At 38.5% G+C, this 23,326-nt stretch overlaps 1 protein-coding gene across 5 annotated transcripts in view; it reads left to right on the top strand.

Moving 5' to 3' along the window:
* Positions 1–23,326, top strand: part of CFH (complement factor H) — a 138,682-nt gene that overhangs the window by 78,693 nt on the left and 36,663 nt on the right. For 4 of the 5 annotated variants that reach the window (XM_081322661.1, XM_081322662.1, XM_081322660.1 and 1 more), the window contains 8 exons: positions 682–879; positions 1,794–1,976; positions 3,773–3,955; positions 4,758–4,934; positions 13,243–13,416; positions 16,434–16,616; positions 17,663–17,842; positions 20,230–20,394. In XM_081322661.1, coding sequence (XP_081178787.1) covers positions 682–879; positions 1,794–1,976; positions 3,773–3,955; positions 4,758–4,934; positions 13,243–13,416; positions 16,434–16,616; positions 17,663–17,842; positions 20,230–20,394 — 1,443 coding nt within the window. The remainder of the gene's footprint in view (positions 1–681; positions 880–1,793; positions 1,977–3,772; positions 3,956–4,757; positions 4,935–13,242; positions 13,417–16,433; positions 16,617–17,662; positions 17,843–20,229; positions 20,395–23,326) is intronic. The other variant, XM_081322663.1, reaches the window with a different exon arrangement.

The raw sequence follows: 23,326 nt of genomic DNA, 5'->3' as shown, positions 1-23,326 counted from the left end.
TGCAGATCTCCAACAATGTTCCGTGTATTTCTAAGAAGGCTTTGTATTGTACAAAAAGCTTTACAAACCTATTTCTTTCTTACTTCTCACTTAATATTGTTCACTAAATCTATATTCTAGAGCCAGTTAGGTGTAATCTTGAAGGTGCTGGCCTTGAAACCAGTAGTCTGTACATTGTAGTCCCACCTTAAGCAGGAGAACCACTGGGTGATTTGGGGCCTGTCACTCTCTAAGCACCACTCACCTCACAAGGTGGTTGTGGTGGGGAAAATCAAAGCTAGAAGTATTTGCTGCCTTGACTCATATATGAAAAGGCAGGATGTAAATATAACAACAATAACAGCAAGTATGATAATGCTTGAATAAGTCACTGTGCAGTGATAAAAAGGAAGGTAGAAAAAGAATAAGATTGAAGATGTCAAATCAACACCACTCCATTCTCCTCATAGCCCTCACAGACTGTAAGCAAAAGAAATAAGGACCTTTTATTCCTCCTTCACTCTTTGTCATTCTGTTTTCTCTTCAGATCCAGGACAGAAATCCAGGTCAAATTCTGCTATTGCACTAGAACAACAACATTTAATAACAGGTTCATCTCTGATGCTAGTTCGGTCTAAAGCAAAGCAAATGAACTGAATTTTCGGGGTGCCTTACTTTATTTTTTCTATCCCTTTTCTGCAGCAAAGGGCTGTGACTATATCCGCATAGAAAATGGAAGAATGACTGATAATTTGGAATGGTACAAACCATTCCCAATATGGCACCGACAAACAATTCAGTTTCATTGCAATCGTGGTTTTCTGCCTGCAAGCAAACAGAATACATGGCAAACAGCTACATGCAACAGTTCTCGCTATGAACCAGAACTAAAGTGTTTCAGTGAGTAATTCTCCTTTGCAGTAGATATTGCCAAGTATTAGCAAAACAGGCCAGATGCTAGCCTGACCTTGCTTTACCTTTGAAGAAATAGCATCCTATAGAGATTTCAGCCTGTTTGGTTCTTCTGCCTGCTTCCACTGCTGTCTTTTCTCAAGGGTTGTTCTGGAGCCTACAGTTTGCAAAAGAAGGTGTACTGAAATCTTAAATGAGAGAGGTAAAAGCTGAGTCTTTTATAAAATATAAACAGAAAGCTAGGGTTCTTCCTCATCAGTTTCCTCCTCTCTTTATATCTTGTCATCTCTGTGAATTATGTCAGAGCATGCACAGTCTTACTGCACAAGATAACCCAGGAGTAAACACAGTAAATAGTGGTTTGTATCGAATGGTGGTTTATTTTACATTATCTACAATATCATACACCAGGAACAATGTACATACACATGCTAATACAGCAGGATCCAACTAACCAAAATTATAGCAGGAAACAGAAGAGAGAGAAAAACACACTAGTAAAGCCTTCCCTTTATACACAGGCACTTAAAGGGACACAGACCCTGCTGAATCATTCCCATCATTACATCTTATCTCTTAAATTACATTACATCATTAAATCTTCTTACAGCATTACATAAACTGGTTAGCTATTAAATCAATACCTTGACACTCCACCCATTTAAAGCTAAACAGCTGTTAACCCAAATGCTTTTACATTGATGCTTGCCTGCATTTAAAGGCTTAGTCAAAATATTGGCTTGAACAATTGAACAATTTTTCTGTGCGTAAATACCTCTGTGGCTAACCATGCCTTATACTGCAGTTCTTTTTCATCTCTGTAAATTAGATATCATGCATTGTATGAATTGCCTTCCAAGAACCATAAAAAATAAAACCAAGTTGCTCTTTTTTGCTTTCAGAAACATGTAATCCTTCTCAATATATTTATTATGGTCGTTTCATTAATCCTTACCAGAACACGTACATAGAAGGCGAAAACATTTCATTTGCTTGTAATAAGGGATATTCTCCTGCAAACCAGCAATCAACAGTCACTTGCACAAAAAGGGGGTGGTCACCTCCTCCAAAATGTGTCGTATCAGGTAAACTGTAGGAATGTCGGCTATAATTGCCTGACCTGAAATTGCTTATCATGCTTTGCTGTATGTATGCCTGTGTGTGTGTATGTGTGTGTATAGTTTGTTAACAATTAATCATTGTTTTCATTTTATTTATTATTGATGTGTTTTGATGTGCAAAGGGGATTTGGGGTTGTCTCCAATGAAGATCTGAGACCCACTAAAAATTGTTGAGTATTGTGCAATATACAAATATAAAATAAATAAATAAATGGCAATTATCAAAGAACAGTAAAATAAATAGTAGTAAACATCAAAATTATATGATAATACATTTTAACAAATATTTTGCAACTAAAACAATTGACTGCATCTAGCACATTATTAAAACCTCAATCTCTCTCTCTCTCTCTCTCTCTCTCTCTCTCTCTCTCTCTCTCTCTCTCTCTCTCTCTCTCCATTTGCATAAAAAGAATTAAGTCTGTGCTCCAAATACTTTCACAATTTCACAAAAGTCTTAAAATATGACACTCCCCTAAATGTAGTCAGTGAAGTTGTATTGTGTCTAAAGGTTAAATCATGGCAACTGGGCCAAACTTTGTTAATTTAAGATATTTCATTGCTCACCCAAACAACTTCATTAGTCAGGGCAAAATTAGTTAGGCAGAGAGTCAGAGAGCTATTGTAATGTAACAACTCTTGCCATACCAACTTTAGGAGTTTCTCCCCAAAATGAGTTGCAATATGTCAATGGAACTCAATCATCCTGGCCAAAGGTGTCTAAAGGTTTGGCCTTCATTTTTCCATTAGTAGTTTACATAAACCTTTAGACACATTTGGCCTAGTTCAGGGGTAGGCGACCTTGGCTCTTTTATGACTCGTGGACTTCAACACCCAGAATCCCTGAACCAGCATAGCTGGCTCAGGAATTCTGGGAATTGAAGTCCACGAGTCATAAAAGAGCCGAGGTTGCCTACCCCTGGCCTAGTTGATTGAGTCTTCATTGACAGTAAAGCTGTAACATAGCATCCTGCTAACTTACATAACTTGTTCTTCTGCTCACGCCAATACTGAAATGTATCATGTTATTACTATTATGTGTCACTCTGCATAGCTGAAATATATCCTTGCAGTTTTAGGGATTGAAAATCCCAGGCCATATGTGGTTTCCTTTGAGTTGAAGCACTGTAATCCCATCTGGAATAGAATGTAGAGCTGGAGTTTTCAATAATCTCTTTAAATACTCCCATCTTTCCTGGATTTAGCTACAATTTATTATTCTTCATTTATCTTTTCATAGCAATTTCAAGAAACCCTATAGTTCTTGCAGATTAATAAATTTGGGTGCCAACAGCATCCTAAAAGGATTAAACTCCAAATCTCCTGATACTGTCACACATTAAACTCCAAGGGATTTGGGGCAGAATAGAGGATATTCAAAACAGAAGTGAGAACCTGCAGCCCATAATCCACATATAGCAATGCCAATACAGACTCAGATCTGGCTACTAAAGTATGGAATACATATAGCTTATATGGCAGTAAGATTTATTTTATGCAATTAGAGGGAAAATTAGATGCCTTAAGTTTCTATAAGAAAGACAGCCATGAATCTGCCTAAACAGATACATTAATTTCCCCACTCAATCTGCCTATGGATTTTCCAACATATTGTATACAGCTTTTCTTAACAGTCTCTCAGCACATTTATTTGAAAAGAGGCAATCTTCATCTAGCTCCACTGGTTTCCCAGGTATTTTATAAAGAATTCACATTTTATAAACAGAAGAGTTCACATGTTATCCTTCTTTTTCCAATAGAAGTTGAACATCACTGTAAGGTTTCTTTCCTCAATGGGCATTTTGTACCGGAGCAACAGAGTTTTCGGATCAATGATAAAGCAAAATATATTTGTCAGAATGGCTATACAACCTCAAAAGGGGAGACTGAGGTGGAGACACAGTGCCATACAGAGGGCTGGAACCCAGAGCCAGAATGTATCAGTAAGTAAATACAATTCCATTGGAAGATAGATTGAAACTGACTGGCATAGACAAAGACATGGAATCTTATTCAGTGAAGAATAGCCTGATATAACCATTTGTAAATGTAGCTCTTCAAGAAATCTAACTATAGACTTATAGTATAAAATGACTGTATGGGGTCATGATTTAAAAAATAACTGTAAGCTAAATATGTGTACACTTATTGTAAACATAACAGTTTGTAGAATTTGCATTTTATTTTTGTCCTCCCAAGAGCTTATGCCACATCACAAAATATCCTATAGATGAAAACAGAAAACATATATTATGGAGTTTATATTTACAGAGAGAGTTATATCTCTTTAAACTGGTAAAATGGCAAGAAAACCTTTTGAGCATCTGCCATGTTCTCTGCACAACATATAATAAGGACAAAGTTTAGTTCAGATTCAAAAGCAAAAACTGCTGAAAGACACAAAGTGCCCACAGAGCAACTGTCTGCAGTACTTCAGATAGCTACAACTTCAGCACAGTCCTGAAAAACTGTGCATCTGTAGAATCATGAAAGGGCCAGTGAAGTAGTCTGCAAGACCAAATTGTCTAATGTGACCTCCTGACCTGGTTGAAAAGCAGGTAACCATGTTTGTCAAAATCACTAGTGTGAAGCAGTAAGAACCTATTTATAGCAACTCATGATTTGCTTTGTGCATGGACCTATCCCTAAGAGGTCATTCTTTGATGAGAATTGTTGAGCTTACAACTTAGACTCATGAGAAAAGAACAGTGAGACATTAATAATATCCACTCTTTGATTCCTTAGGGACATGCTTAAAACCATCTGCAGATAATTTTATCTTCAACACAACTAAGCCTGTTTTTTCCCCTGGAGATGCCCTTCACTATGAATGTAAAGAGGGATTTGAAATCACTAAAAATAGCATCAGTGACACTGTGTTGTGCACTGAGAAAGGATGGGAACCTACTCCTAGCTGTGTGGGTAAGTTAATGAAACACCAGTCTAATAATCCCGTTGTCTAAATCAGTTCATCAAGAATATTTTCCATAATGTTGCATTTAACAGTTGAGTATACTTAAAAGTATTATAATCCTAAATTATTTTCCAGAAATTGGCTTTTCAAATGGAAACTTTAAAAAAGTAGCCAATCATGTATTTAATTTTCTCACATTTGTTCTTCCAGTAATTTCTAAATAATAAAAAGTATAACCATATCTCATTATAATCATCCATCCACAGTGTGTGTCAGGGGGAGCCAGCATGGTGTAATGATACTGGACTAAGTGCAGTGAAATCCAGTTTTAAGTCTTCCTCTCAATTCGGAAAGCAGCTGGGTGACCTTGGACCATTAAGTGTCCGGCTTTGAGACAAGCTGACTGAAAAGCAAAACTCCTCATCACTTAGTGCATTGAAAGCTTTACTGTGTGACAAGGCAAGGACAGTGTCATGGTTCCGATGAATGAGACAGTTCAAACAAATTGCAGGCATATTATTTATCTAAAAAGTCTTAGTAATGAAATGAAACATTGGCACTCGTGGAGGGAGAATCTGAAATCTCCTCCCCCCAAACCCATTGTAACACACAACAATCCCCACCCTTATCTACATGTCATAAATCACATTATCCAATTAGTTTTACATATGAGGTCTTTTCTAATCTTCTCAAAATGGTCGTTAGAAAATTCCCTCCCTTCAAGATTCAGAGTGAAGCAATTTAAACAAAAGGCTGTCTCTTATATTGTCAGTGCAAAAACATGTCAATGTTTGCAGCATTGACATCCGGCAATAAAGTGAGCCTGCTTCAAAAACAGATCTACCACAGTCCATATGACAGTATTTCCTCTACTGTTGGGTAGGTCTACAATAAAGTCCATAGCTATTTCTTCCCATAGTTGTGAAGGGTCTGTTACTGACTGCAGTAGCCCAGGGTTTTTCTCTGAAATTCTTGACCTAGTTTTACTCCTTCATCTAAAATTGACCTATTCCTCACTTCAAAATCTTCTGCTTTCCAAATTGAGTCCAGTCTATACCTTGTATTGTTCCAGTTTATTAAGATACCTTTGGCATCAACCATCTAAAATTTAGGTCATTGGCAATCAATTTCGTGGTCAACAAATGGTAGTCTTTGTGTAGCTCTAACTCTCTTAGGTATCTGCTTTAAGACCACAATTTCTTTATTTTTATATTGTATTGGTTCATCTCTAACTTTCCATAGTACTTCATCTCTTATTGTCTTCTTTGTAAACCGTACATGTACTTCTCTTGGCAGCTTATTTCTTCTTGCATAGCTTGAACTGAAGCAAAAAGTATCATCTAGCTCAAGTTGAATTTCTCCTCAATCTGCCTTCAAAATCTCCTCCAGGATGTCAATAATCACCTCCGCTATGTTTTCTTCTCTATCCTCAGGAATGTTTTGAAATCTTAAATAATGTTCTGCTTTTTCCATCTCTAAAATCTTAATTGCGTTCTCTAATTTTTCATTTTCTTGTAGAAATATTTCTATCTTTTTATCATTCTCATCTGTTTTTTTCTTCAATTTTGTGTATTTTCTGTTGATTTTTTATTATCATTTGATTATGAGTTTCAAATTTTCCCTTTATATCCAAAATTTCTTCATTTAATTTCTCCAGTTTAGTCTGTGTACTTTTATGATTCTCTTGCATCTCTAAATGATTCCTCTCCAAAGTCTCTTGATTCTTTAACATAAGATCTTGAAGAGAATTTTAATGAAGTCTGTGTTTCACTTTGAGCAGTACTTATCTTTTCATGTTGCAACATTGTTTCAATAGCTCCCTGTGTTGTAGGACTGGATTGTCCCACTGAGGGTGCAAAAGAAGTTTTCTTCATAAGTCTAGTAATATTCGATGAAGTCATTTTACAGCTTACAAGCTAAAGCCAAAACAACGTCTGTTTAAATTTAGCCAAATTCAATAGAAATAGCTTTGACTCTCAATCTCACAACAAAGCAGTCTTATCATCTTCAGGTGTCTTTTGTCAAGGTTAACTTCAATCAACAACAGTATATCAGAAATTTCATTCTTCTTTCACCAATAGATGTCCTCCTTGGCTTATTAATCAATGTCCGATATTTTTAACAAAGAGTCTTTCCCCCCCTTTATAATTACTCGCTGCTCTTAAATCTTCTGGGGATCTTTACTTTCCAGCCCTTTTCCATCAGGGGCTCAAAATTTATAATCTTCAATGAGAAGGAAAGAGAAAACCTTGCTCACCCAGCTTCAGCACGCAGTTGAAATTCTGCTGATTTATAGTCCTTTTTCTTCCTATTGGAGACGGCTGTGGCTGGTAGATCTTAACAGCCTTTTCCTTTGTTTTTTCCAGAGGGTCCTACAGTTTGCTCTGATCAGGTGCCCCCTGATCTGAGCTCCTGAAGTATCCCTCCTCCTTCATTGCCCCTCCAGGGGAACTTTCCAACCCTTTAAGGGTCACTAGATGAAGAAAAACCAAGCTGGAAAGCCGAGCACCGGCATTTCCCAGTTGTCCCAATGGCTGCCAAACAGGAAGCCCTTCTCTTGAATGCTTTTCATGGTGGCACATACAGTACAACTCTTGACATAGTTTTCCACATCTCGTTTTAGCTCCAGCCACCAAAATTGCCGGTGGATGAGGTGTAGAGTTTTTAAATATCCAAAGTGTCCAGCCTGTTTTACATCATGGCTGTGTCTGAGAGCAATGAGATGGAGGGTTTCAGGTAGATACATTTTTCCCCACATGTATGCCAAACCATCCCTGCATGTTAGGGATGTTTGATTATCTTTGAACCATTGATCAGTAAGGAGCTCTCATTTTATCTTCTTCACTCCTGGGTCATCAGGATTAGGGGTTCTGTGAGGTGTGAATTGTGCTGCAAGTTGTGAACTGGGGATAATTACGTTGTAGACCTCTTCGTGCTCACTTTTGTACTGTGGCATTCAGGATAGCACATCAGCTAGGATGTTTTTCCTTTCCGGCATGTACTTTAAAGTAAAGTTAAAATAGTTAAAGTACTGTGCCCATTGCACTTGCTTTGGGGACAATTTGCGGGGAATTTTTAGTGCCTCTAATTTTTTGTGATCTGTCCATACTTCAAAAGGCACCTTGCTCCCTTCTAAATAGTATCACCAGGTTAATAGCCCCCACCTAATTGCGAAGGCCTACTTCTCCCAGATTGTCCATCTCCTCTCACCTTCCATAAATTTCTTAGAGGTGTAGGCACAAGGTTGTAGGACTCTTTTGTAGTAACACAGCTCTGACTGCCACGTCACTGGCATCTACTTGAGTTACAAAGGGCTCCCTGGGGCAGGGGTGCTTTAGGATCAGTTCAGCCACAAATAGTCTTTTTAAATTCTCAAAAGCTTTCTGACAACTCATAGTCCATGCTAGTGGTTTGCCAGGTCATGGTTTTCCCCCCTCCCTTACCCGTTTTGAGTAGTTCTGTAAGGGGTAGAGCAATCTTGGCAAAAGAGGGAATGAATTGACGGTAGAAATTGGCAAACTCTAGGAAGCTTTGGAGCTGTTTGTGAGTCTTTGGGGGCTGCCATTCAATTATAGTTTTCACTTTGGCTGGGTCCATTTTGCTGCCTTCAGCAGAAATTCTATAGCCAAGATAATCTAATCGGGTTTGGTGAACTTCACATTTTGACAATTTGACATAAAGTTTGGCATTCAATAGTTTCTTTAACACTTCTCTGACCAGTCTTATGTGATCAATCATACTCATACTGTATATCAGAATGTCATCAAGATAAACCAGAACCCCTTTGTATAAATATTCATGTAGGACCTCATTAATCAACTGCATAAATATGGCTGGGACTCCCTGCAGTCCAAATGGCATGACTTTGAATTGGTAGCTTCCCAAGGGGCAGTTGAAAGCTTTTCCCCACTCACCTCCCTCCTTTATTCTTACCTGGTAATATGCTTCTCTCAGGTCTAACTTGGTGAAGTTGCTCCTCTTCGCCAGGTGGGTTAGTAAGTCTTTCAGGAGGGGGAAGAAGGTATTTATTTTCCACACTCACAGCATTTAGGCCTTTATAGTCCATGCAGAGACGTAAGACCTATCTTTTTTCTCTTTGAACAACACAGGGGCTCCCACAGTAGACTTGCCCCATTTGATGAATCCCCTCGCTAGGTTTGTATCCACATGTTGCTGCATCTCCTTCATTTCAAGGGGGGACATAGCATACATTCTTGGTTAGGGGAGTTTGGCCCCTGGTAACAGTTCAATGGAACAATCATTGTGGCGGTGAGGAGGCAAGGTATCACATTCTTTCTCACTAAATGCCTCTGCTAGGTCCTGGTACTCGCTGGGGATGAGCGGCTCACCAGATGGTCGTAAGACAGCCATGTGCACTTGCTCATTGGGTGGGCTAAAATCCCCTGTAACATCTGTTGAATCAATGGGGGGATCAGGCCCTATGGGTAATCTCACAGTTCTCATTCCTTTTTCCCACCAGATAAATGGCTTCCATTTGTCTAGCCAAGCTAGTCCTAAGATCACAGTCTCAGAATCTTTGGAGCTACCAGGAAGTGAATAAACTCCCAATGCTTGCCTATTTCCAGGCATAAGGGCTCTGTTAATTGTGTGACTAAAGTCCCTCCCATTAGGGAGCCATCGGCTTGCTCAAACCTCACAGGTTTGGAGAGCACCTTAACCCCTTATGCCCAGTCTTAAGGCACATGACAAGCTAATGATGCATTGGGAGCAGCCAGTATCGACTCACACTTTCAGGTCTACTTCTGCCCTTGACTTAGGGATTTTGAGTTTAGCAGGCAATAAAAAGGGTAGGATGCATCGACTCACCATTGGGTCATTCTCCCCTTTGTTGTCACTGTCGAAAGAGGGTAGAACTGGGGTGGATCCAGTCTGAGTTCTGGTGTCCTCCTGTGTGGGGGATGTGACCTGGACAACAAGTTCCTGTGTCATCTGGTTGGATTTCTCTCCCTTTAGCCACTGTGCAGTTTTCTTTCTCACTGCTGGTCCTGGTCTGTTCTGCTGTTGGGGGAAGGGGACCAGGCATTTCGCTGCTCGATGTCCCTGCTGTCCGCATCCAAAACACTTAATTGCTGGGTCTACAGGTGGCTTGGGTCTTTCAGCCATCACTGTAGTTGGAGATCTTTGTGGGGGTGAGTGCCATTCAGGTTGTTCTGACCTTGGCTTGGGTTCAGGTAGGAGAGGCCTCTTATAGTGGGCGAGCTGAACATCTAATTTCACCACTGCCTGGTACCATTCATGCAGTTGGTCAGGAACAGCTCGGTAGATACATGCCAGAGAAAGGTGGTCATCTAACCCATCTCTAAAAAGATGAATTATGGATTGCTCAGGCCATTTCTCTATCCGACTGGCCAGCTTTCAAAATTCCTGCACGTACTCCAGGGCAGGCCAGCCAGCTTGTTTTATCCGGTGGATTTGCTCTTCCACTCTGAGGGCGATGGATGGGTCCTCAAATATTTCCTTTAGCCCAGGAGGAAAAGGAGGGGGTCCTCCAAGTCAGGGGCCTGCTTGTTATATAAATTGTTCAACCATTCGGATGCTTCTCCCTCTAGGCTGGACACAATCACATCAACCATAGCACCTGGGTCCGGGTAGAGATGGCTCCAGCAATTCAAATGAGAGCGTACATGGTTAAGGAAGAAAATCAGTTTTCCTGGATCCCCATTGAAGGTTGCTCTGAAGGGTGGGCTGATTATTGGTTGCTGGGGTCCCCATTGCTGCTGGTCCCACCCTGGTTGTTGGTTAAATGGTTGCTGGGGCCCCCACTGCTGCTGTTGTGTCTCCAGTTGCTGCTGGCCCCGCTCTGGTTGCTGATTTAATGGCTGCCAGGGCCCCCACTGTTGCTGGCCCCACTGGTCCTGCTGTACATTCAGGGGTTGCATGTTTGGGTCCTGCTGCTGCCACCCTTGCTGTTGTTCTCCCACCAGCTCCTGATCTCCAAGCTTCTGCACCACCCCCAGATGTTGCAAGGCTTCTATTAGCTGGGGCAAGCTCAGAGGTTGTTGGTCTTTCACTTGTGAAATGAACCTTTATTGTCAAAGTACAACTATCTATACATTGAGATTAGCTGAGCCTCCCTTTGTGCTCCCACCTCCCAACACACAGTGACAACAAACCCTCCATCTTACTACACCATGTGAACCAACTACACCACACACCGGCCTCCCAAGTCAATTCTGCATAAAATTCACAAAAGTTATTTCTCATTCAAAAGCCTAACAGCCCACGGATAAAAGGTGTTTTTCAGCCTGTTGGTGTGGCTGGCTATACTCCTATATCTCCTACCTGATGGTAGGAGAGTAAAGAGATACCATCCAGGGTGTGAGTTGGGGCTTCCCAACCTCCCATTGCTGCAGAGGACCAAGGCTGGGGTCCTCTGTCTCTATGGGTCTGGAGGGCTTGGCAGGGGACTCCTGGGTCTGGCAGGCAGTCTGATCTGCAGACAGGATTTTCCACTCACCCAGATTCTCATTGGCTGATGATCTGACATCTTTTCCCTATTCTGCTTCTGGGGCCTCTTGCCGCATAGTCTGGCTTTCGTATTCTCTACTGGAGTGGTTCCAGCTTGATGATGAGATAAGCTCAGTTATCTGCTGAGGTTTGGAGATCGGCCCAAATTCATCTTCCCACAGAAAACTATTTATTATTTCCTCTTCAGAAGTTTTGCCAGCAACCAGGCTTTCCCTTTCTATCTTGAGGATTCTTCCCTAAATTTTTGTCAGCTTATCTCTCTTACTGGAGACAGTGGTGGGGGTTCAGGACCCCCCTTTGAAAGAAAGGAGATTCTGGCATGATGTCATGGTTCCAATGAATGAGACAATTCAAACAAATTGCAGGCATATTATTTATCTAAAAAGTCTTAGTAATGAAATGAAACATCGGCACTCATGGAAGGATGCCAGAATCGGAAATCTCCTCCCCCCAAACCCATTGTAACACACATACAATCCCCGCCCTTATCTACATGTCATAAATCACATTATCCAATTAGTTTTACATATGAGGTCTCACCTCCCATTCTGTATGCTGGCTTTTCTAATCTTCTCAAAATAGTTGTTAGAAAATTCCCTCCATTCAAGATTCAAAGTGAAGCAGTTTAAACAAAAGGCTGTCTCTTATATTGTCAGTGCAAAAACATGTCAATGTTTGCAGCATTGACACATAGTACAGAAACAAGCAATCCTAGGACAAATCCTAAGATGGAAAACGCCACCAATAACACAACCTAATTTAATTATTTTAGGCATTGCAAAAACATGTTTCATTGAAATATATTCTGATTTAATCTCTGATGATAGATTAATTTACCCATTTCTTTTCTATACAAATGCAATGGAGTCCAATGTCCAAGATATCATTTTTATTGAATAATGCAAAATGTTTATGGAGATTCTCAGTCATCCAGGTCATGGTTGTCCCAAAGGTGCTTTTTCAGGAGGCAACTGAATCTCCAGAAGAAGCACCCTCAGGGTAAACAATGCAAAGTTTAATATCTGTTGAAATATTGTTAAAGCAGCTTTTTATTGTTTAGATCAAATTCCTTATTCAACCTAACCTACTTGATATTGATATTTATTTTGATGGATGTATATGTACAAATCAAATTAATTTATTGAGAAATATTTTTAAAGATTAATCACAAGATTCTTAGTTTCATAAGAGTTGATAATCCAGCTCCCCCAAAACCTATATATCCATTGCCCAAGACAGACCAATCTATTGGATCCATAGTGATACTACAGAATCCCATGGTAATCAGGGTGTGATCTAAGATGCTGAAAACTCCCCCAATTTCAGATGACACAGCCACAACTCCAACAGGAAACCAGATCTGGAGTGTGATAATTATCCCATATTGGGCTCTGGTTAAGCCCATGATCATCAAGATGGGCATGAACTCCTACGTCATCTGATCCCACTCCTAGAGAAGGCAAATGGAAGTCTGGGGAACTACACTGCCATCCTAGAAATGGAATGAAAGAGCTCAGGCAGGGAGGATATTGTACAGCACGAACAATAGTAACAATCCCACTTAATCCCTAGAGGGCAGTTTAAAGAACAGGGTCTCACACCTGGTGACCTGGTGGCCCTCAGAAGCCATAAGGGATTCCCAGATGACAATCAGCACCACCACTCCACTCCAGTATAATACTGGGAAATTCTGAGGAATGTATAGTAGAACTCATAAGGAATATAAAATCATGTTTATTTTATATATAAGCATAAGTGCCTCAAACCTTCTGGCAAGTAGTTTCATTCTGAAATCACCTTATTCTATTTAATTCAACATTTGTATAGCATTTGTATGTCATGCTCCATTTTTGGAAAATGGCACAATTAATCCAAGAAACGACGTATTTCAGCATAAAATGGTGGTGCGTTTTAACTGTGACAGAGGATTAACAAGAGTTGGCTCTGAATCTGCACAATGTTATCACTTTGGATGGTCTCCACAGCCTCCAGTCTGTAAAGGTAAATATGGGCAAATTAAGAATTATTACTGTATTTGAGGCAGGAGGAGGGAAAATAGGGACAGGTTTTTTAAAAAATATATTCTGTTTTCTAGATTGTGTGAGGAAAGCTAATCATTGGTCAGTAAACAGTTTTCTCTTAGCAGGATGCTTTGAATGGGTTTCTCACATCTCCATTTATACATAAGCAACAAAACAGCAAAACTGTATTCTTAAATTGTAAATAGAAAATGTTTATATGAATAGTAATATTGTTTTTCAGGGTTTTTATTTTAAAGGCATTTTTTCATTATAATAATAGGACTTTTGGAAAAAAAATCAGGTAGCAGAATTACAAGCCTATTGTAATATACTGTTTTGACACTCTCAATACAGATGTTTATTAGGCTTGAACAGATCACCTATACAAAACCAGAAATATATATTGCAAAAAGAAAGAAATGGCAGTTCTCCTGTATTGACATGTAACAGCTGGATTGGCAGTCTGTTTTTTAATTGTAATCATTAAATAACATACCACTTTTATTGAACTTTATAAAAGATTACAATTAAAACAGTAAAAATACAAAGGAAAAAAGGAAAATAAGAAGTGCAGAAAAGGATGAAAAAAGAGAAAGAAAAACAGAAAAGAAAAAAATATTAAGAATATCATAAAGAAAAAATATATAAAGAAGTAACAGAATAACAGAGTTGGAAGGGAACTTGGAAGTCTTTTAGTATAACCCTCTGCTCAAGAAGAAGCATACAAAAAGAAAAAAAATGATGAACAAATAATAAGAAAAGCATTCTATTAACACCTTCTAAGAAAATAAAATGGTGATAAGAAACTATTTATTTGAAAAATCTGGTTCTCCTGATCCAAAGGACAAGGAAAAGTCTTAGCTGCTTTTCCAAACGTCTTTAAGGTGGGGACCAATTCTATATTGAGGGGAAATGTTTCAAAAAGGCTGGTACATCCATCAGAAAGGCACATAACCTTGGTCCCATAAGATGACATTTTCCCAATGAAGGAAATCAGATCAATATATACTCTTGGGAGCAGTTGGCCCTTAAAGTAGCCAATCCTGTCCCATGTAGGGCTTTATAGACAGTAACCAGCACCTGAAAATGCATTTTGAAGCCTGTTGGGAGCCACAGCAGCTCACAGAGTACATAGGTCTTGTGGGCAAAATGATAGACATACATAATTATTCACATCATTGCATTCTGGATGAAGTGAATTTTCCAGATGGTCTTCAAGCACAGTCCCATGTATAGCACATTGAAATAATTCAATCAGGAGGTGACTAAGGCATCAATGACTGTGAGAAGTTCCCCTTTAAAGACTAAAGAGGATGTCTTTGATAGAGACAAGGAAGAGCTGTTACTAAGTCAGTGAAGAAATAAGTATTGCAGAAGCCCAAATGAGGAGGCATATGTACAAAAACCCGTCTAAATTACATGATATATAAAAGAAGGAAGAATGGAAACACATTCAGATTGGCAAGATTGCTATATCCAATATTAATGAAATGTGTTTCAGGCTTCTATGATGTCTATTTTTTTTGGTCTGATCCAGGATCAAGCACAGTTGGCATGTAAGATGAAGTTTCACAAAGGCTCCTCTAGCCACAGTTGCCACCTGTTCTTCAAGTAGGAGCCATGTGGTCAAGAAGTATGACCTGAACCCAAGCAAGAAGGTGCAACCCCACTGAGAGTCAAGGTTGACTGATAAGGTCAATAACCCATAGCCACTTGGTCTTGTTAGGCTGGATATAAAATCTGTTCTTCCCCATTCAGATCCTCACAGCCATCTGGATACTATGACAGAACTGTGACAGTTTCATTTGAACAACTAGTGACAAAAATGTAAAGTAGGTATAATTGAAATATGATAATACTGCACAAAAACTGGGGAATGACCTCCCCCAACAGCTTCATGTAGATATTTAGAAAAGGATGGGGCTAAGCCTTTACTCACCCCCACCAACCAAGAAGTTCAGACTACACTGCTCCACCTTACATCGACTGGAACCAGCCCTGGAATAAGAAGAAACACTTCAATAAGTGCCCCATTTCCCAAGCTCCTAAGCTAGTCCAGAATGTAACTGTGATTGATGTAACAAAAATTCCTTTTCTTTAAGCCATGGAAGACTCAACAACAAAAGCTACTTATTTCTGAGTTTTCTTCAGTATTTAATCTGAAGGAGAGAGTTGTCTTTGCTCAGATATTTAACCATCTAGCTCTCTTGGGATTCCTTCTAGGCATTTAAGATAAATGTTTGACCATGTTCAGCATTAGTTTTCTTAAAATGGAGCACTTGGTTCTAAATATAACTTCCCTCAACTTTCTAATATTTTCATTCATTGTTCATTCCAATGTTCATTCAGTCAATGTTTTTTTCCCTTTTGGTTAGTACCAAATCAGGAGAGTGGATCCTCTTCTAACTTTTCACATGCTTTGAAGAAGACAATTATTGGAAACTTATATCTAGACTTTGCTGAAGAGAGGTCCAACCTATTACTACAACTTCATATATCATTGAAAGATTTGCAAACTTAAGCCACATCTTTTTGCATCTTTTTGAGGGGAAGGGAGGGAATGAGTAACAGATAACTATAGCAGACACAAAAATTGAAGATGGGGGTTTTAATATTGTTCTAATTTTATTGGTTTTAGTAAATAATCAATGGGGCTTTGTAAATTTAATCTTTTTTAATATTTGTATTTACTGTTTTTATTGTTGTTTTATTGTTGTTAGACGCCCTGAGTCCTTCGGGAGATAGGGCGGCATATAAGTCCCATAATTAAATTAAATTAAATTAAAAATTACTTATTTATGTTTTTAAAGTTATTTCTAACATATACTATTGGACACTAAACTTATATTGACATTTTTAACAAACATTATCTACTACTGCTTTTGTTCCTGTAGTTATTGTAATAGTTGCAATAGATATAACAATAATAATGTTCAGGCATATCCCTCTGAGACGAGTAAACATTCAAAATAAAAATGATATTCTCTTTTTTTCTAGAAAATGTTAAATCTTGTCAGGCATCACCCAGGATTTCACATGGCATGGTTACTGGTAAACGTAAAGCAGTATATCAGCATGGTGATCTTTTGGAAGTTCAGTGTGATATCTCATTTGCACTTCATGGATCAAAAATCATAGAGTGTGTGGATGGTGAATGGGTGCCCTTACCATCATGCATAGGTAAGCAAAAATATGAGCAGACAGATTTGTAGATGTAACATGGTAGTTTCTTGCATTTAGCTGGGCAGGGGGGGGAGTGGTGGGGAGAAGAGTCCATGGTATGCAAACTGGAATCTCTCTTCATAACAGATTCCAATGCATTATTAGTAGAGAATGGAAGGGTAAGATTACTTTCCAGTGGTTAACTAACAAAATTATAGAGGAATTAAAGTATTCTGATTTATCCTAATAATCTTATGAATCATGAATGTATCCCTGTGCTTACTTCTAGTACTTGGGTCCTTGTTACGTGCAATAGGAGGTAGAAACTGAGAGTGTTCATGGCTCTGTTAGTACAAATGGTAGAATAAGACATTGCTAGAGACAGCATGATATTTGGAAAAATTGGGAAAAAGTACTGGAAGTAAAATGAATGTGGGCTTAATATAGCTAGCTGGTTTATTGATTCATATTAAAAATACCATCACAGGTTTGGAGACTTCAATGTTGCAAATTAAATAATAATAATAATAATAATAATAATAATAATAATAATAATAATAATAATAATAATAATAATAATAATAATAATAATAATAATAATAATAATAACAATAATAATTTAATTTCTATACCGCCCTTCTCCCTAAGGACTCAGGGTGGTGTACAGGGCAATACAATAAAATATAACAAAATATATAACAACTTGACAAAAACTTGCAGCAAATAATTCAAATAATTGGCGATAAAAAGATGTAAGTCGTGGTAATATAGTACAAACTGAGAGTCCACATATATTTGCCTCCTTCATTTGATGAGTACTTTCTGTCAAAAATATTAAAGGCCTCTAACAAAAATGAAAATAAAAATAAAAAACTATCCTTAATGTTCTATTTTCATTTATTTATTTATTTATTTATTTATTTATTTATTTATTTATTTATTTATTTATTTATTTTTGATAACAGAGTTACAATAGGTACATGAAACAGCGGGGCAAATTGTTGGAAGAGCTAAATAATTAATACCTTTATGTAATAACATCTTTTCCTGCTGCTTTTTAACAGAGGAAGAAAAAACTTGTGGACCACCTCAAAAAATTGGAAGGGCGATTCCTGTTGATGTTGAGTCATCCATATACAGACATGGTGAAACTGTGGAATACAGATGCCAACAACAATCTGTCATTATTGGGACCAACCCAGCCAAGTGTCTTCATGGACAATGGGAACTACCATCATGTCTTGGTAAGTTAGAGTGTTATGGCTAAACCTACAGAAATGAATTTTAAGCTTGTCTTGCATTACAACAGTACTTATTATTGACATGATTGCTGAGAAGTGTGATTCAGTGGGATAAAAATGGGATTGGATGCAAGGAGGTCTAGGTTATGTTGAATTGGTTTATGCCAGCCTGGTTCACAGGCACCTTACTTTACCAGTCTGATCCCTATTTAAGAGAGTCCTCAAAGATAATGGGGAGATACATAGAACAGAGTTAACAACCCCTTTTGAAAAATATGAGACATACAAAAGATACTTTCAATTTGACCAATGTTTGTTTATGCACAGTCTGTACCTAGCAGTATTTGTTAAACAATGTTCATAGTTGTTTTAATTATTACGCACTTACAATTTGGCTCAGTACAGAGATAAAAGCCAATTAATTCAATAATGTATTCCAGTGAGTTATAATATAAGAAACAAACAAATTAAAAAGTCCACATAGATAATAATCCAAGTAAGTAATGTTCCTGTTTCTGTCTGCAGGTAATAACAACATTAATCTCTAGACATTCCAAATGTTATTTTAAGGGATTTTCACAGGGCCTATGGAAAAGAAAAGGGGACGCGGTGGCTCAGTGGGTTAGGACGCTGAGTTTGTCGATCAGAAGGTCGGCAGTTTGGCGGGTTGAATCCCGAGTGCCGCGTAACAGAGTGAGCACCTGTTACTCGTCCCAGCTTCTGCCAACCTAGCAGTTTGAAAGCACATAAAAATGCAAGTAGAAAAATAGGGACCACTACGGTGGGAAGGTAACAGCGTTCCGTGCGCCTTTGGCGTCTAGTCATGCTGGCCACATGACCACGGAGACGTCCTCGGACAAGTGCTGGCTCTTCGGCTTTGAAACGGAGATGAGCACCGGCCCTTAGAGTTGGAAACGACTAGCACACATGTGCGGGGGAACCTTTACCTTTACCTTTATGGAAAATAAGCTTTTTAGTGCTTTGGAAAATGATTCAATCCCAAACATAATCCTGGTGACATTATATCTATTTATAGAAACGGCCTCTGATGATAAAAACATGATGTGGCTCTTCTAGTACACAGTAGAACCAAATGATCCAAGTTATAACTATTGGTTCAAGCTCACAGGTAGCTGAACCAGCAGCCAAATAATTGACTAGGCCCATATGCAGGACATGATGCATTGACCACCTCAATTCATGTTTTAGAGTTCTCAAACTTTCAATTAAAGTAACAACTGGTATTAAAAAGAGGTAAGGGAAAAATAAGGAAGGTTCAGAATAGTTACAAACATTAGCATTCTGGACACAAATTAAAGAGCAGAGTGAAGTCTTAGATAACCCAGTCAATAAATTGTTCTAGTGGTCCAGGGAGTAAACCAAGGGCTTAATTATCATTGTAGTGAAAAATTGGCAGATTATAAAATGCAAATTCAGTGCAAATAAATTGCAAAATGCAATTCAATGGTGAGAAAAGTAAGGTTTTACTCTTAGATGAGAAAAATCAAATGCATAGATATGGAATAGGTGGTATGTGGCTCAACAGCAGTAACTTTAAGAGGGATCTCAGTGGACAACCAATTAAATATGAGACAGCAGTGTGCTGCAGCTGCCAAAAAAGCCAAAGAAGTCCTATCAACAGAGGAATTTATCAAGGTTACATGGAGTGCTACTACCGCTTTATAGTGCTTTGGTAAGGCCACACTTGGAATACTTCATGTTTTTTGTCAGCATGATAAAAAAAAGATGTTGAGACCTTAAAAAGGGTGCAGAGAAGAGCAGCAAAGTTGATTTGGAGCTGGAAGCTAAAACATATGATGAACAGATGCAGGAAATGAGTATGTCTAGTCTAAAAAAGAAAAGAACTAGGAGTGACATGATAACAGTGTTCCAATATTTGAGGTGCTGTCACAGAGAAAAGGGGTCAACCTATAGTTTTCAATTTTTTTGTTGAATAGTTTTCAAGACAGTCTACCATAGATTAGGATTTCTATGTTCCTCACAATAGGGGAGATCTATAACTGGCAGCCTTGAAATTCAGAATGGGAACAGAAAAGAAAGGGATAAGATTATCCATGTTTGTTTGTTTGTTTATCAATTCAACCTGAATACTGCCCACCTCATTAAAGGCAACTCTCTGTCTGAAGTTTAATTTCAGGAGCACATCAAATCTAAAATCCTACATAGGAGAGTAGAAAGAGATGTCTAAAATCTGTCAATCAGAGTAGATAACAGATGAATAAATGAGAAATTGATCAGTATATTTTTGATAGATGTACTTGGAATATGAAGTCAGATAGTCCAGAAGAAGGAGAATAGATTTTATAAATAAAGAGAAGAATAATGAATTTATTATATAAATACTTATGTAACAATATTTGAACTGTTAGTTAATCCATACAGTTGTACAAGTCCACAGCATGCAGTCTTTCAACCAGCTGTTGAGACTAGGAAGCCGTTTAAGACCAACCAGTCTGCATACTACCGCTGTGGTTCCAATCTGCATCAAACAAAGTGTGTTGATGGATCATGGCTTCCTGAGCCACAGTGTAAAGGTATCATTTGCATGCTATGTACAAGTTTATGGTTTCTTCAATAGGATGATGTTAATCATATCTAAAAAATAAAAATGGGGCACACCTGAGGATTGTCTTCCTTCCATAAAATCTTTTGATGGCACACAGTTTCTTCTGAAAAGCTCCATCATGATCCCATGAGCTCGGCATGCTTTGTCTAATCTGATGGGGTAGTGAGACAGTGCGAATGTATCCATTTCAAAAGAAAAGATAATTTAGCCATGTGGAAAAAAATCCTTCTCAACAATCCAAGGATAAAAGGAAATATACCGTTACCAAAATCAGTTGGTTTTTTTCCTTAGCAACTATTTTGTTTCTAACATAGCAGCAGCTCAACTCAGAGATCAACTTAGATGTAGCACTTTATTACAGATGTGTTCTAGTCTGCATTTGGACAGCATACTTTTCCCCGTTGGGCAACAATCTAAATTCAGTGACAAAATTCCATTTGTTACATTACAAAGGTTGTTTGCTTTGAGTCTTTCATCATTTAAGCAAGCTAGGTGAATTTACACAGAACAAATGCATGCAAATCTAGTACAGAATTCATCTTTGACTTTTGGCACTTACGTGGAGACATCCACGCAGGTTTCCTGGCATAGTAAAACAAGTTTCAGAATTTCTGCTGCTTAAGAAGACCCTTTGCATCATTATATTGCTCCTAGCTAATTTAAAAATATCTTCATTAAGAATAAATCTTTCACATATATGAAAATAATACATACGGTATATTCTGTCCTTCCTCAAATCTTTCAAAGTCAGTTAATTTACAATAAATGTAAAAAAAACCTATAAATTGATAAGAAATATATTAAAATAAAATGTAATTATTTTAATATTTAGGTTACAAGGCATGTCTTCATTCCTTCCCAAAATTATGGGAATATGGGAGGCATCCTAACTACATTTGCATTAATTAAATCTTATTTTTGTTCTGTTCATAGAAGAGCAAATATTGTGTTGAATGGAGAAACTTTGCCTGGATTAAATGAATGGTTTCAACTGGTTATGTGTCTTTGTGCTAACTGGTGGCCTTTCCTCATACTTAGTTTAATATCAGCTTGTCCATCTTAATCTAATTTATGATCAATCCTGAAAACTACTTTTATATCTGCCAAAGATATTGCCAAAGAGCAATACAGTTAAATTTCAGTAGTGTATTCATGTCATGGCTGCAAAGCTTTGTTGGTTCCTTCTCCTTCACCAATTGTGGTCTTGAAATAAAAGGATCTTGCAACAGTGACTCATATTGCTATTTTATGTAATTAGGAATTGTTCTAATTGAGTTTGTGACTGTTGAATTGGTTTGATCTTATGTCTTTTACTGTAGTTGTTTTATGAGTACCATTGAGAGTTTCATGATTGTAGCAAAGTTCCAGTGTGATCAACATGGAACAAATGGCTCTTTTGTGAGAGTTTTCTGCTGAAATATTTAAGGATGAATGATGAGTACTAGGTGACTGCAAAGGTTTAGAATTGGAAGAAACAGACATCATGATTTAAATTTGGGCACTGAAATATTATTTTGTGGAAAAACAGACTGATATGGGAGCAGAATGATTGAGAGAAATATAGATAAAAGATTTGCTGTGGTCTGATACGTGATGGTATCTATAGTTGTCTTTTGTTGTTGTTTGTTCCCCAGTTGGGTCATTCCTGGCATTCTGCATCATTTTGGAAAGGAAAGTCTATATAGCAACGACTAAAGACCTAATCAGAGCATGCTGTTACATGCTAAATCTTGGAGAAGATTTCTGGAGGATGAAGTGATTGGTCAAGGATGAAGTGATAGGTCAAGTCTACCCCACAGACAATGAGAGACTGGCAAGGGAAAGAATAGCACATAAGGCCTTTCATTGGTTCTCAATAGATTTCCAGGGTCAATTCTTGGTTTTGATCTAGAAAACCTCTATAGTTGCAGGTCTCCAATAACAGTCAGCCAGTTTACATGGAGAAGGTGCTTGTGGTACTCAACTTCCAGGAAATGAGTTGGGAGGACTGAGATATAAAAACACTGATTCTCAGTAGTAGCACTGGACTTCTACAATAGCATTTTTCTTTAAGAAAATGTTCCAAACTGATCTCTTTCACAGAACATTTGTGGATTAATTGCATGCCCTGCACTAAGATTTATTGTTAATGTTAAGTATTGTGGTAGACCGGTGAGACAGATGACGAGACGTCGAGGTTTCAACTGAGCTTTTTTGTGGTTGAACTGAGGAGCCTTCACAACCTGGCTCCTTTAAATACTGTTGCCAACAAACCAATAACCAATCCACATCCTTAAATGGTACCGCCAGAACGGGCGGTCCAATGAGATGGGAGTTAGGATGCCACCTGTTGTTGCTGGGCGCCTCACAGCTGATCTTCAGCTGACTGTCATCTAACTAAGCGTTTATTCATCTTAATATATAACATTCCCTTCCCCCCCCAACATGAGAACAAATAACAACAATAAAATCCTTAAACAGATGACCTATGACCTTACAAAATCCTGCAGGTATGCTGGGGGCCTGCGGATCCTGTTGGAACATCGCAATGGTGGTTCTGCCCTTCCAGGAGATTGGCTTAGGTCTTCCCTGATAGCCACTGGGGTGGGATTGGGGTCCCCCATTTGTTCCCCCTGGTCTTGGGATGCCTGACTAGTGTCATGACTGTCCCAGGTGTGTGTGTTTGGCATGTAGTTGAGAGAGGGCCCTTCAGGTGTTAGAAGGGTTGCTGGGTCAGATGTTGCTTCTCTAGTGTAAGTCTCACCCTCTGGCTGGTTTTCGGGGGCTCGCTTCCGCAACTGATCTAAGTGTCTTCTAAATTGTCGCCCCCCTTCCCCCTCAATAACATAAGATACAGGACTGGTTTTATCAATCACCACCCCTGGAACCCAAAAGTCCCCTGATGTGTAATTTCTGGCCCA

The sequence above is a fragment of the Vipera berus genome (assembly GCF_964194415.1).
Source record: "Vipera berus genome assembly, chromosome: 3".
Classification (NCBI taxonomy): domain Eukaryota; kingdom Metazoa; phylum Chordata; class Lepidosauria; order Squamata; family Viperidae; genus Vipera; species Vipera berus.
Note: the sequence above shows the minus strand (reverse complement) of the source record. Positions and strands in the feature narration are given on the sequence as shown.